Genomic DNA, 13077 nt, shown 5'->3' on the forward strand with positions numbered 1-13077 from the left:
AGGGACAGTAGACCTGAGTATCATATAGAAATTTCAGTTTGATACCTCCACGCGTTCCTGAGAAAAACTTGACAGACGGACGGACGGACGGACAACAAAGTGATCCTATAAGGGTTCCGTTTTTTTCATTTGAGGTACGGAACCGTAAAAATTAGTATTTTTAAAAGGAAATTGTGCATTATTCATTGGTGCAACTAGGGGGGGTACTTTGGGTCCTTAGCACCCCCTAAGTCAAAATCAGCACCCCCTAAAAAATCTTTAGGTGTTATAGGTCTCATTGAATCACAAAAAAACCTGGAGCTTAAGCACCCCCTAGTCCAAATTTCTAGTTGCGCCAATGGCATTATTCCAAATAATTTATTATTAACTATGAGTTTGTGTATTTTGTGTTATGACAACTAAAATTTACCGAATAGTATAAAATTAAACGATTGACGATCAATTAATCGTCTCAATCCTAGGAAAACTAAGATTGTGACGATTAACGGGAATATATTATGAAAACCAAACTTTCAAGGTTATTTTAGGTATTATTGAATTATTCAGTATAATTCAGTAGAATAATACAAAAAAACCCATACTAAGTAATAAACTATTTGGAATAATACACGATTTATTTTACAAAATGCTAATTTTTGCCAACATTTTCTACTTTTTTAATTTAATAAAAATAATTAGTGCATCTCTAATTCAACTGCGTATGTCGGAATGTTGATAGGACAATTAAATAGCTTTAAAATAAAAATAATATTACATCAAAATGTTGAAAACTTTTGAAGATACATAAACAAATGCTTGATATGTATGATTTTGATAAAAATAAGTTAATTTCCTATAACTTAAAAAATAAAAAAGTTAGACCCAATCTTTAAAGGATATTTCTTGATCATTTTTGGAATACTTTCATATGACGTCGGCTGGTCACTTCACCTCCGGAACACATTATATACATTAATATATTTTTTTTCGTACAAGGGCCATATTTAAAACTTTGGACCCTGGGCCTCAAAATGTCTTAATCCGGGCTCAATAACAAAATATACATGTAGAAAGCTTCTGCTTAACGGCTATAATATAGTTTATAGTTTATAGGTACTTTATAATTATTTAATTACATGAAAATATTATTACCAATTATTAGTAGGTACTATATTATACTACCTATTTATCAAGAAAATTGTCACCTATCAATAATTATAATTATCGTTTATCGTTGACGATGATCGATTACGGATACATGAGATATCCAAATACATACAACTTTAAATTAATGTATAACTCTGTAGAGAAAAGTTCAGTGTTGTGGTGCAACTAACATGACTGATCAGAATTCTGATTATTGAACAAATCATGTTATAATGCAATACACAAATTTTTAATTTTAACAAATTATTTCAGAAATAAAAAGTAAAAAGAATTAAAATTAAAATATTGTGGTAGTAGGTTAACAACTAACTGGTTTCCTCGTTTTAACTTTACTGTTTTATGGCAGCTATTTTTTTTTATAAATGTTAGCGCGCAATATTGCAGTAAACGGAATCAGAAAGTCGATTCTACTTTCTAATCCATGAAAGTAATTTTTCTTCTCTTATTGCTTAGACCGTGGTCTAGTATCTAATAAAATGTGACCATGATTTGGACATATTTGTATTTATTCTGATTGCGTTTATCACAACGTGGAATTGTCCTCCAAATTTGAAATACCCTTATCAAATTTCATTCGTTATAAGTTATAGAGATTTGAGTATTTCCCTTCTGCGTTAGGAGTTTTGAAGTAGTTTTTTTCGTATTTCGTGGTACGATCAAGGAAGCGAAAGTCAGTACTTCGATGTTTAGTACTGGACGTCACCATTATTAACTATTTATCAATCAAACATAAACTGCGTTTCTGGTAAATATTTATATACGTGTTGTTCAAAGGACACCGCTGTTGCCATGTCGACGATTGTGTCCTGCACGGATTATGGCAAAGTTTTCAATGACAATATACATGGACACATTATGCTCCATCCGCTTTGTGTGAAATTCATTGACACACCTGAATTTCAAAGATTGCGTAACATCAAACAGCTCGGTACTACTTATCTAGTCTACCCCTGTGCGAGCATTAATCGGTTTGAACATTCCATTGGGTAACTAATTTTAGATGTACACTAATTTATTGAGTAATAATTAGGTATTTTAAATATTACAATTTTATTTTTTTATTTATGTATATGTATTGGCAGCATTCAATTAATAGGTTTATACTCTGTTCAGAATATGAGTATACCAGGGCACAAGGCGTATGAATTCCCACTACTACAAACCAGCACCACTTCCTCTATGCATAAATTGCTTTATTTTAAATAAAGTATACAATATAGTAGACAATTCACTTAAAAAATTGAACATTTTTCTGTATGTTATTTTCTTAAATATCAAGATTTTTTAAATTCTAACAATTACTATGATTAATAATTACCTTTGATGAAAAATTTAGTAGGTATCTAGACTAAAAAAAACTAGTAATATGACCATAAGAAAGCACTTACAATTGAATTTTGCCTATGCTTTCCTGTAAAATTTAGAAAAGTATTTAGATAATGTGTTTTATTATAACACCTATACTCTATAGTACCTATAAATATTTTTTCATTCATTTGATTACGATTTTTTTTTTAAATTTCTTTCAGTGTTTGTTACTTAGCTGGACAAATGATTGAAGCTTTATGTCGAAATTCGGGTGAAGATATTAATGTTACCAAAGAAGAAAAACTGTGTGTTGAATTAGCAGGCCTTTGTCATGATCTTGGACATGGTCCTTTATCACACAGTTGGGAAAGATATCTTAAAGCTTCTGGTGTCGATTGGAAGGTAAACCAGTTTCTAATAGTTCAATTAATAATAATTTATAAATTTATAATATCTATTTTATCATATTGAAAGATTTCAATAATAAAAACACGCTACTCTATATTTTCCACTTGAATCACTAATGTTATGTATTAATAAGTAACCATTAATTGTGTATATATATTATATATACCTTGTGGGAATTAGGTATTTTTTACATTTATTAGTTTCTATGAAGATAAACAAAATGTTAGAAAAAATCGATTAGAAATATCCGTACCTAGCTCAAAAACATATTTTTGTAAATAAAATTTCATTTTTATTTACTAGTAAATACTTACCACTCCTAAAAGCAAAGGTTTTATTGCTTCGCATTCACTATATTCATTGATTAAAATATAATGTATTTATGCAAGTTATATTCAGCAGATTCATTTATAGTTTTTTTTAAATAACAATAAAATTATATTGAGGTTGCTAGAAATAAGTTGTATTTATAATAGTTAACAACAATTTTACCATACCTGTTATACAATATTATCAAATACAATTAAAACAATTATTATAATATCAACACATCAATGTATACCAGGGATGAGTAACTCTAAATTACTAGAGGGACAATTTCTACAACTTTAAAATTTAGTAGGCTAGAGCCTAGAGCATAGAAAGCCAAAAAATAGGTCATTAAAGGTAACTAATTATAATTAACATTTATTTTGTATAATTTGTACAACTTGTTTATTATGAGTTTTGAGGATGTATGACTGCAGATAATAATGCACTAAACTAAGTAGATGACAAAATGTTTCATCTGTAAGACAATTTCTTATTTTGATTTGATATGCTTCATATTATGAAATGTAGCATGGGCCTGATAAAAAAGGTACGTGGGCTGCCAGTGGCCCATCCCTTATGTATACCATTGTTTGATTTCAAATTTTTTAATTGTAAATAAATAGATAAAATATAAATAATATTATTTAATATTTTTTTTTATTTGTGATATTGTACATTATATAGTATTAGTGTGTTAGTTGTGTTCAACCTTTTTTTTTAACACGTCACACTTTGTTATTAACAAAATGTTCACAGCACATGATACAGCCATGAACAACATTAGACCAAGGTTTTTTTTAGATCATTTTTACAAATTTAAAAAAAAAAGTTGTTGGTTATTAAAAATAAAACAGTTATTATAATTAGATATAATTTTAGATCTGTATTGTATACTTAGACAAAACTACCCAAATGATTTTGTTAGAAATAAGTGTAGTTTAAATTTAATGAAGTTTTTTAGTTGGTATTAATCCACGGGCAATATCATGGAGGATTAGTTAGTAATATATAAAGTTTAGGTACATACTATTATGTATTTTAAATAAAATTATGTCAATTGTTTATTGATGAATATTTTTTAAGCATGAAGAAAGTTCAACTGAAATGCTAAAGTATATCATACAAAAGTATGATTTTGAAGAAGAGCTTAAAAAATATGGACTAAATGTGGAGTATCATGTTGAATTGATTTGTGAATTTATTAGAGGAGAAGGAAAGTTACTTGTAGAAAACCATTTCTTGTATCAGGTAAATCAGTTTTTAACTTATTTGTAAAAATTCTAGTTTATTAAAAATAACCAAGTACATTTATTTTCAGGTTGTATCAAACAAAGATAATGGCATTGATGTTGATAAATGGGATTACTTTTTACGCGACGGAAATTGTTTAAATTTAAGCATTTCATTTGATTATAAAAGATTGATGCAGTTTTCTAGAGTTGTAGTTGATCCTAATTCAAACAAACCAAAACAAGTAATTGCATTCAGAAATAAAGAGGCTAGAAACATATATGACATGTTTAGAGTGAGATCAGATTTACATCTGAGAGCTTACCAACACACAGCGGTTCAAAATACAGAGTTAATGTATGCAAATAAAATATTTATTAGGATTAATTTTGAGAAATTAATATAACATGAGTAAATGATAACATATTATGACTATATTTAATTTTAAGTATATAATATCATTTGATACTATACTCTGTTCAGAACGAGATCTTACCTCGGCGGCGACCAGTTTTAATTCCGCGACGGTCAAGCCCCGTCCCTACTACGGTGGTGCGTAGAGTTGTGTCTGGTGACAAAGCCATGCCAATGCTCTCAAGTTTGCTGTTAAGGTAAAATCTCATTCTGAACAGAGTATATAGTCCGGTTACCGAGAGAACTCTACTTGGCCACGCATCCAAATGAACGCGCTCCACCGTCTCGAGGTCTAATACTCCTATCAAGTGGATCGCTGTAAACCATCACTTGATGACGCGACTGTTGATCGCCTGACAGTGGGAGTCACATTAGTGGGAGATGTGTGGACTACGACGACCTTTGGTCGTCACCCAGTAGGGTTCTCTTTGTGACCGGACTATATTTTCATTTATTTATGCCCTATGTTTTATTGAATTTATTATATTAAATAACTTGAATTTTGTAGTCAATTAAGTATATTTTTCTATTTTAGGATGGTTGACATGCTATTAAAAGCAGAAAATTATTTTACTGTACAAATTTCATCAGGTACCAAGTAAGTTTTTTTCTATTTTTTTATAGAAAAATTATGCTATTTAACTGTTCTCAATAAAGTTTTATTCTAGAGGATTATATCCCATTAGATTTTCATTATCAATCTTATTTGTAAATTTGTAAAGTTTCAATTGTTGTTAAAAAATTGATTAATTAATTAAAAAATCAAAATCAATGCTTAAATTTTGTTTTAACATATCCGTTTAGCCTCCAAATAGATTTATAATTTGGTCTGTAATGTGCAGTGTGCACAATTAAAGAAAAACATGTAAAAGTCATAAACATCCTTACTCTACTTATATAATATTATATTATGCATTGAAATACATCTATATATTCATTCTCATTATTAATTCAAACAATTGTTGTAAAAAAAATGTTAACTATGAATATATTTTTTTTTAGGTTTGGTTTGAATGAAGCTCATACAAATATTGAAGCGATGTCTCGTTTAACTGACCACATTTTATATGATATTCAATATAGCCATGACCCAAATTTGGAAGAAGCTAAAAGTTTATTAAATAGATTACATACAAGGCATTTATATAAATTTATTGGTTCTTATAATTTAATATTTGTGAGTATAATGTTAAATTTTATCTCTGGATAGTATAAATTAAATACAGTTAAATCTCATAATTGGCGCTTCAAGCGTATAAATATTGAATCATATATATAAATCATATAATTGTATGTCTAGTAGTGGCTAGTACTTAATTTTTACTCTATGAGCGTTAGTAAAAGTTTCTAGAGTATCATTGATAATAAAAGAAACTATGAGCATCATTAAATTGTTTCTTGTCATAGTTCATTGGGCAACCATACTATCTTTAATTGTGGTATAAATTATTATTGTAAAATGTATGTAATAGTAGAAATAATGTCCAAATGTCCAATACTCCAATGCATGGCTTAAATTGTTGTTTCAACTTGTAACTCTGCTAATAACTATGAAAAAAATTTCATTGGTGCTTGATTAATGATTATAATACATTTCAGAAAACATAAAGATTTTGTGTCGTATAAATTATAATATAAATATTAAATAATCTGAATCATAAAACAAGACACGAAGGAAATAGTTACAATTCATATGCATTTGACTAATAAATAATAATATTACTTTTAAATGATTGTTAAAGATAAACAAAGAAATTTATAACAAATCGATTGATGTTGAAAATTTAAAACAAAATCTTAAGAATGAATTGCAAAAACAATTTGGTATGGAATTTGGCGTTACAGCTACTTGGCTTAATTGTGGATATCCATTAATAAATCCATTAGAAAAAGTATTATTTTTCAAGAAACCATTATGTCATAATGATTCAATTATATTGGACGATACACCATATCAAAATGTATATCCTATGAATGAGTAAGTAATTGTCTAGTATTTTAGTTGTGTATTTTTATTGTTGTCTTATATTTTGGTATAACACATTACCGCACAAACGATCAATAGACGCATGAATCAAAACCACAAACACTGATTTTAATAATACCAATGTCCAATAGCCTATTACCACATTGTACAAATATAATAGAGAAGATGAATGAATATATCAGTTGGCTCTTTTAATTGACATTAAATATTGGTAATGGTGTATTTTTACAAACATCTTTAAATTTTAATCAATTTAAATGTGATAATTCAAAATGTATAAAAATATTTACTAATTTATTATAATTCAAATAGAATAATCTGTATTCATTACTTCATATGTGTATTATATAAAATGTGCATGGTCAGGAATAGGATTAATGAGATTTTATGAATTTGAAAGGCATCGAGCCATTTTTCTGTTTATACTCTGTTCCAGTGGTGCCGACGTTTTTAAAATGTGGTCGGGAAATTTTAAAACTTCCCGGCCTCAATATCTTAATTATATAATATAGAGGTACTCTAATATACATTTATTCATAATCACGGTTTAAATATACTCATGCTCATAATAAAGTTATGAAGTAACTAAAATATGGCCGGGCGGCCACATTTTTCAAAAAAGAGGTCGGTCCACGGCCTGACATCAGCATGGGCTTCGGCGCCCCTGCTCTGTTCAGCGAGAGAACATCCGTGGGCTGACCAAAATCGGTTCTTCTGTACATCCCTATGCAAAAGCCTACCATAGGGAAACTAGTTTGATAGCATGGTGACGCAAAAGGATGTGCTAAATAGAGAATAGTGTTGGGTTTTGTTGTTTTGTGTTTGGTTCATGCAATTATGGAAAGTGATGTAATTAATAATATATCATTGTTTTTTCTTCCAGATTAGAGTTTTTCAAACGAGATATCAATGTATTTAGTAAATTACTAACATTAAAGGATAGTCAGCTAAGAGAAATTGATCTTGCATGCAATTCATTTTTAAAGAATTTCAGGCCATAATGTAAGTTTAATGTTTATATCATATTTATTTGATTTTTAGATATTGAATAAAATATAACCATGTTAACTAATATTTATTGGAAATTATTTAGCCTTAAATTAAAATGTTAATTATACTATTATTTGATGTTACTATTTTGTTAGAACTTCATAATACTTAATAATTATTAGGTACTTCTCTAATTATTATATAATTTTGATATATCATATTTTTCTATAAAAATGAACCAACCTTTATTTATTTATTAGAATCCTTCAAATTTTTGAATAAATATTTTAATTTATAATAAACTTATTTTTATATTATGTGATATTAAATTGACTTTATTTTAGATTCTGAGTGGAACGATGAATGTATTGATTTTACAATGATGTGTGTTTTTTTTTAAATTTTTTTTTGTGTCTGTCATCACATTTTAGGACAGTAAAAGTGCTTGGATTTTCTTCAACAGTACCTTTTCTGATAGGAAAGTGAATCTAGTTGGTACTTTGGGGGTGTCATAAGTAAAAATGTCCAATAGTTTTCAAAAGCGCCGTGAAAAACAAAAGAAAAATTAAGGAAAAACGGGAATTTTTACCCAAAATCTGTTTTCGAGAAAATTGATTTTAGTTTTTGGTGTAACATTAAAACGAATGACTGTAGCTTCATGAAATTTTCACTGGTTGTTTATATATCCATTTTCTATACATGATAAAATTTTGATTTGTTTTGAGTTGTTTACGGACAATTTCAGTTTCCCATTTAATTAGTTTTTATTTCTATGAATGTCAATAAAACTTTATTTGTTGAGTAAAAATACTTGAAAATTTAATACAAGGCTCCTACTATATTGTTACAATGACATTTGAAAAATATTAAAAATCCTTAGTCACAGCTTTTTTTAATTAGCATTTAAAGTTCAAAAATTGACAAAATATGTAAAAATCACGAAAATTAGCAAATAATTTTGAGTTAATAATTCGTAAAAATTTTTCTTTTTAGAACTAAGATTTTAAAATGTAATACAAGATTCTTTATAGGATAATCTACCTTTATCAAAAAAAAAAATGTCTATAAGAAACTAAAATTAAATTTTTATGAGCGTTTGAAATTCATATTTTTACAACATTTGATATTCACTCGATTTCTTACGTAACGATTTTCTTATTTTGTTGTAATTAAAAACAAGTGACTGTAGAAACTTGAAAATTTCACTTAATGTTTATATTAGCATTTTCTATATACGATAACATTTTGAAAATAATTTAACTCTTTTTGAGCTGTTTACGGACATTTTCAGTTTTAAATTTTTTTAGTTTTTTTTTTCTATAAATATCAAAGTTTTATCTATTGGGCCAAAAAGTGTAAAAAATTAATACAAGGCTCCTGATACATTGTTACAATATCAGTTGAAAAATATTTAAAATACATAGGCACAATTTTTTTTTATAAGCATTTAAAGATCGAATTTTGACAAAATTTATCAAATTTAAAATTGAATAATTATTTTGTAGTTAAAAAATTATAAAATGTTCAATTTTTGTATCTAAGGATAGAAAATTTAAAACAAGATTTTGCGTAAGTAGTTAATTCTGTTACCAAAAAATCTAACAAATACATTTACTCAATTTATTTTTATAGTCATTTTAAGTTCAAATTTGGACAAAATTACATATTAAAAAACCTGGAATAACTATTTTAGTTATTTTGTTGTGATTGTATTTTATTGAAACTTCTAAAGTATACTATTATATATCTATGATAGTACCACGGTTTGTTGTTGATTTATAACGCGTTACCTAATGGATATTGTGATATGATTAATTTGGAATTTATTATTGATACCTATTATAGGTCAATTTTTTTTAATATCAGACTATATAATATTATGTCTTATACCTAGACTGACATACCGTCTCCGCTCAGAATCGTTTTTCTTATACAGTGATATTATGTCATTGAATTCAAATTTAATACTATCCATTATACAGTGACCCACTTGTAACCTACTGTACAGCAGAGCGACATCCACTTACCTACCTTTTTTAATTTTTACATACTCATACATTTTAACAGTATTAATAATGCACTTAAATTGTTTATATATTTATAAGCAACATTTTTTTAGACTTATGGAATATTCATTAATTATGGTTTAACCCTACAGTTATCAGATTCAAGTATACATTCAATTAAAACTAAATGACTAAATAGTACACAAGATACAGAATATTAAGAATCAATAAACATATTAAGAAGAAGAAGAAACAATGCATTACACCCACATATAATATAATATAATATTAAGTCAATATTAGTTTAATTAAAGAAAGTATCAATCAAAGTATGATTAAAATATTCTTTTTTATTTTATTTTCTAATAATATGTCAGTCAATAATATAATATATTTTTATAAATATACATAATAACATTGTTATATTTTAACTGATAATCATGCTTTTGTTAAATTAATTTTAATTAACTAAATATTTATTTTATTTGTAACCACTGATCTAAGATGCTAGTTGTGATAATAGCCTTTAACTATTTATGTAATTTAATTCAAAATTTTTATTCGTTGCTTAGAAATTACAATTGTTTTGATTTATACATTACAATTATTATACTTTATTTTATTTGTTTAAAAAATATTTACAACTAAATTTAATCAGTTTATTTTTTATTTTGTTTGTTGTATCTATTTAACTTGTCATCTATTTAATTATAACTGCAGGTATTGTAATATTTTACTATACATTATTTTAAGTGGATGCTCATCATATTTCATACCTATCATAATTTTATACATAACTGGTGATACAAATTTACCTTTAATAGATGACAATAAAAAATACCTTCAACCAATTGATCATGCAAAAATAACTTTGTTTCAACTTATTGTCTAAACATCCAATTTATTCAAAATTTGAACTAGAATGCCACTAAATATATATTGTGCCCGATTATGGCCATGTATTTTTGATATTTCTATTTGTAAATTGCTAAAAGAAAAATGAATAAGGAACCTTCTTTTAATTTTTCAATATTGTATCATCGAAACAAAAATATGAACAACATAAAATTGAAGAAATGTTGTGCTTTGTTAGGAAAAAGGCTTGTAAATCACTTTACAGGTTTACCTCAGGGTAGCACTGGAGCAATGTCAGACCTCAGTCCTCTGCAGTTTATGTCTGCTGTTGCTCAATGCCCCGTACCTTATTTATACAGATGACGTAGGTAATCATTTAACTTGCCAATGTAATCATTAATCTTTGACCACTGTACATTGGCTGTTTAAAGCGGGTCGTTTTTTCATGCTTTTAGACCAATAAGAAGCAGACAAAAAAAAAATTTCCGAAATTTTGATTTTGAAAAAATATTTGAATTTCTCGGGTATTCTCTTTTCTAAGTTATGTGGGAAATAGATTTTCGATTTTTTAGTCACTAAAGTAAGGATTATTTTGAAAAAAAAGTAAATTCATTGGTTAAAATACTAATTAAACAATACAAAAAAATAAAAAATCGATATCCTAAGAGAATAAGGATTAAAGAATTTAAATATGTTTTCAAAATTAAAACCGGGCTATTGGTAGGTACTGGGTGAATTTTTTTTGGGGATTTCATGTTGACACTTTATTCAACTCAATGTAGTAATTAAATTCAACTACCAAGTACTAACCATAAAAACCAAAAAATTAAAATTTTTTTTTAATAAGTTTTTGTTTGGACTACCTATTGTCATAAATCGTAATTGTTGATATAGGTAGTAGTTTTCGAGTATATCTGAACAAAGGAGAATAAAAATATAAACTTTTTAATTAGGTAACATCACAAAATGTATAAAAAGAGTGACTTATACGTAAATTGTATGTTTGAATTCAAAATACATTGTAATTTTTTATTATTTAAAAATAAATTATCAATTTGTAATGCGTTGTAAAATATGCCTAAAAATATGAAAATATTCACTTATCATAAAAAGTATAGTTTATAATGCTATGGATATAATCCAGAAAAAAAACGCAAGAATCTGGGCTTTAATGGTTTTTAAAGACAGTGGTCACTGCTTATTATATAGGTACATACCTAAATCATAGACCACAGTTAATAGTCCAGTCAATGAATGACCCAAAAAGAGGGGTAGAGTGCGTGAGCAGGTAACTTAGCGATTCCTTCAGAAACTTGTTCAGGGGGCTTAGGGTGTTAACATACCAAAAGTCCTAACACCTAGCCACCTAGGTGGTGATCCGGAGGAGGGAGGGGGGAGTAAAGTTACGCATTTTGGGTTTTTCGCTTATGCATCAGAGGGAAATTTTTTTCTGATAACAAAATAAAGCTCATAAAATTATCTAGAACTTTTATACTATATGTTTTTTTCGAATTCGTAACCGTTTTCGAGATACACATTCGAAAAAGTAGAATATTACAAAAAAAATAATTTTACCTCACTATATTCGTCAAACAATCCATCATATTGTCTATCACATTCGTTTTTTTTTTATTTTTATTTAGCAACCCCTCTCCTTAGATATGAAAATAATTTTCCTACATTACAAAATTTGAAAGTTGGCAACCCTAGTCAAGACCCTCCCCAAAAACATCAAGATTAGGGCCTTCGTGTTTATTTAAAAAATAATGTATTCATAAATTACGTTTTTATTCTTTTTTCAATTTATTCTTGTAATAAAAATGTTATACAACATATTATACCTATTACATATTCTACTTATATAAATTTAAAGTACATCACCATTTGTTCAGAAAATCATAATTTATTTAAATCCAACTTCTAAGAATATTAATAGCGATTATAAACTTAATGATAGACTATAATATTGTTGGCTAGTGCCTAGTAATAAATATAGATATAATAGTGAATCATTAGAAATGTTTGAGTGTTCGACTTGTCAATCCGTTACCTGTATGTGTCTATATAATATTATATGCTTGCTACGGCACTGTTAATCGCTAATTTGGGTTCTAATAATAACTTATTACAAAATACTATGATATACACAACTTGAGATATTTGATTCTGTGTTTCTTAAAATTGTACTTGGAGTCAGAAATTATCAAACAAGCAGCAATGACTTTTAATAACCCTCCTCTACTTACGACCTGGTCGAAAAGGCTGGGAAGATTTGCTTCTTGAAGTGGTATAAGGCGCCAAAAAGAACGTGTAGGAGTCACCCTGGTGCCAATTACAATGGAAGATCTACCAGCACCCGAGTGCTTCTGAAAACTATATTTGTGGAGGCACGCTGCAGAAAAGGTCAGCCAGCATTGCTTT

The 13077-nt window shown here is 27.5% G+C and overlaps 1 protein-coding gene across 3 annotated transcripts; it reads left to right on the forward strand.

Moving 5' to 3' along the window:
* Positions 1-1636: 1636 nt before the first annotated feature.
* On the forward strand, positions 1637-10121 carry LOC100160154 (deoxynucleoside triphosphate triphosphohydrolase SAMHD1). 3 transcript variants are annotated; one of them, XM_016804291.2, is made up of 10 exons: positions 1638-1816; positions 1921-2132; positions 2676-2856; positions 4258-4422; positions 4493-4761; positions 5354-5416; positions 5821-5995; positions 6561-6796; positions 7689-7807; positions 9954-10121. In XM_016804291.2, exons 2-9 carry the CDS (start codon positions 1936-1938, stop codon positions 7804-7806), a joined length of 1404 nt encoding a protein of 467 aa, XP_016659780.1. In that variant the 5' UTR covers positions 1638-1816; positions 1921-1935; the 3' UTR covers position 7807; positions 9954-10121. The 3 variants fall into 3 exon arrangements, with proteins under 3 accessions (XP_008182994.1, XP_016659780.1, XP_001950657.1); XM_001950622.5 differs by having other exon boundaries at positions 1639-2132; XM_008184772.3 differs by lacking the exon at positions 9954-10121 and having other exon boundaries at positions 1637-2132; positions 7689-7877.
* The last annotated feature ends 2956 nt before the right edge of the window (positions 10122-13077 follow it).

The sequence above is a fragment of the Acyrthosiphon pisum genome, chromosome A1 (assembly GCF_005508785.2).
Source record: "Acyrthosiphon pisum isolate AL4f chromosome A1, pea_aphid_22Mar2018_4r6ur, whole genome shotgun sequence".
In the NCBI taxonomy this organism is placed as follows: domain Eukaryota; kingdom Metazoa; phylum Arthropoda; class Insecta; order Hemiptera; family Aphididae; genus Acyrthosiphon; species Acyrthosiphon pisum.

What these genes read in the sequence shown, in the direction of transcription:
- LOC100160154 (XM_008184772.3), top strand. Translation starts at nt 1,936, where the DNA reads ATGTCGACGATTGTGTCCTGCACGGATTATGGCAAAGTTTTCAATGAC. An exon ending in CTTCTGGTGTCGATTGGAAG is followed by an intron (nt 2,857 to 4,257) that starts GTAAACCAGTTT and finishes ATATTTTTTAAG; the next exon opens with CATGAAGAAAGTTCAACTGA. An exon ending in AATGTATATCCTATGAATGA is followed by an intron (nt 6,797 to 7,688) that starts GTAAGTAATTGT and finishes TTTTTCTTCCAG; the next exon opens with ATTAGAGTTTTTCAAACGAG.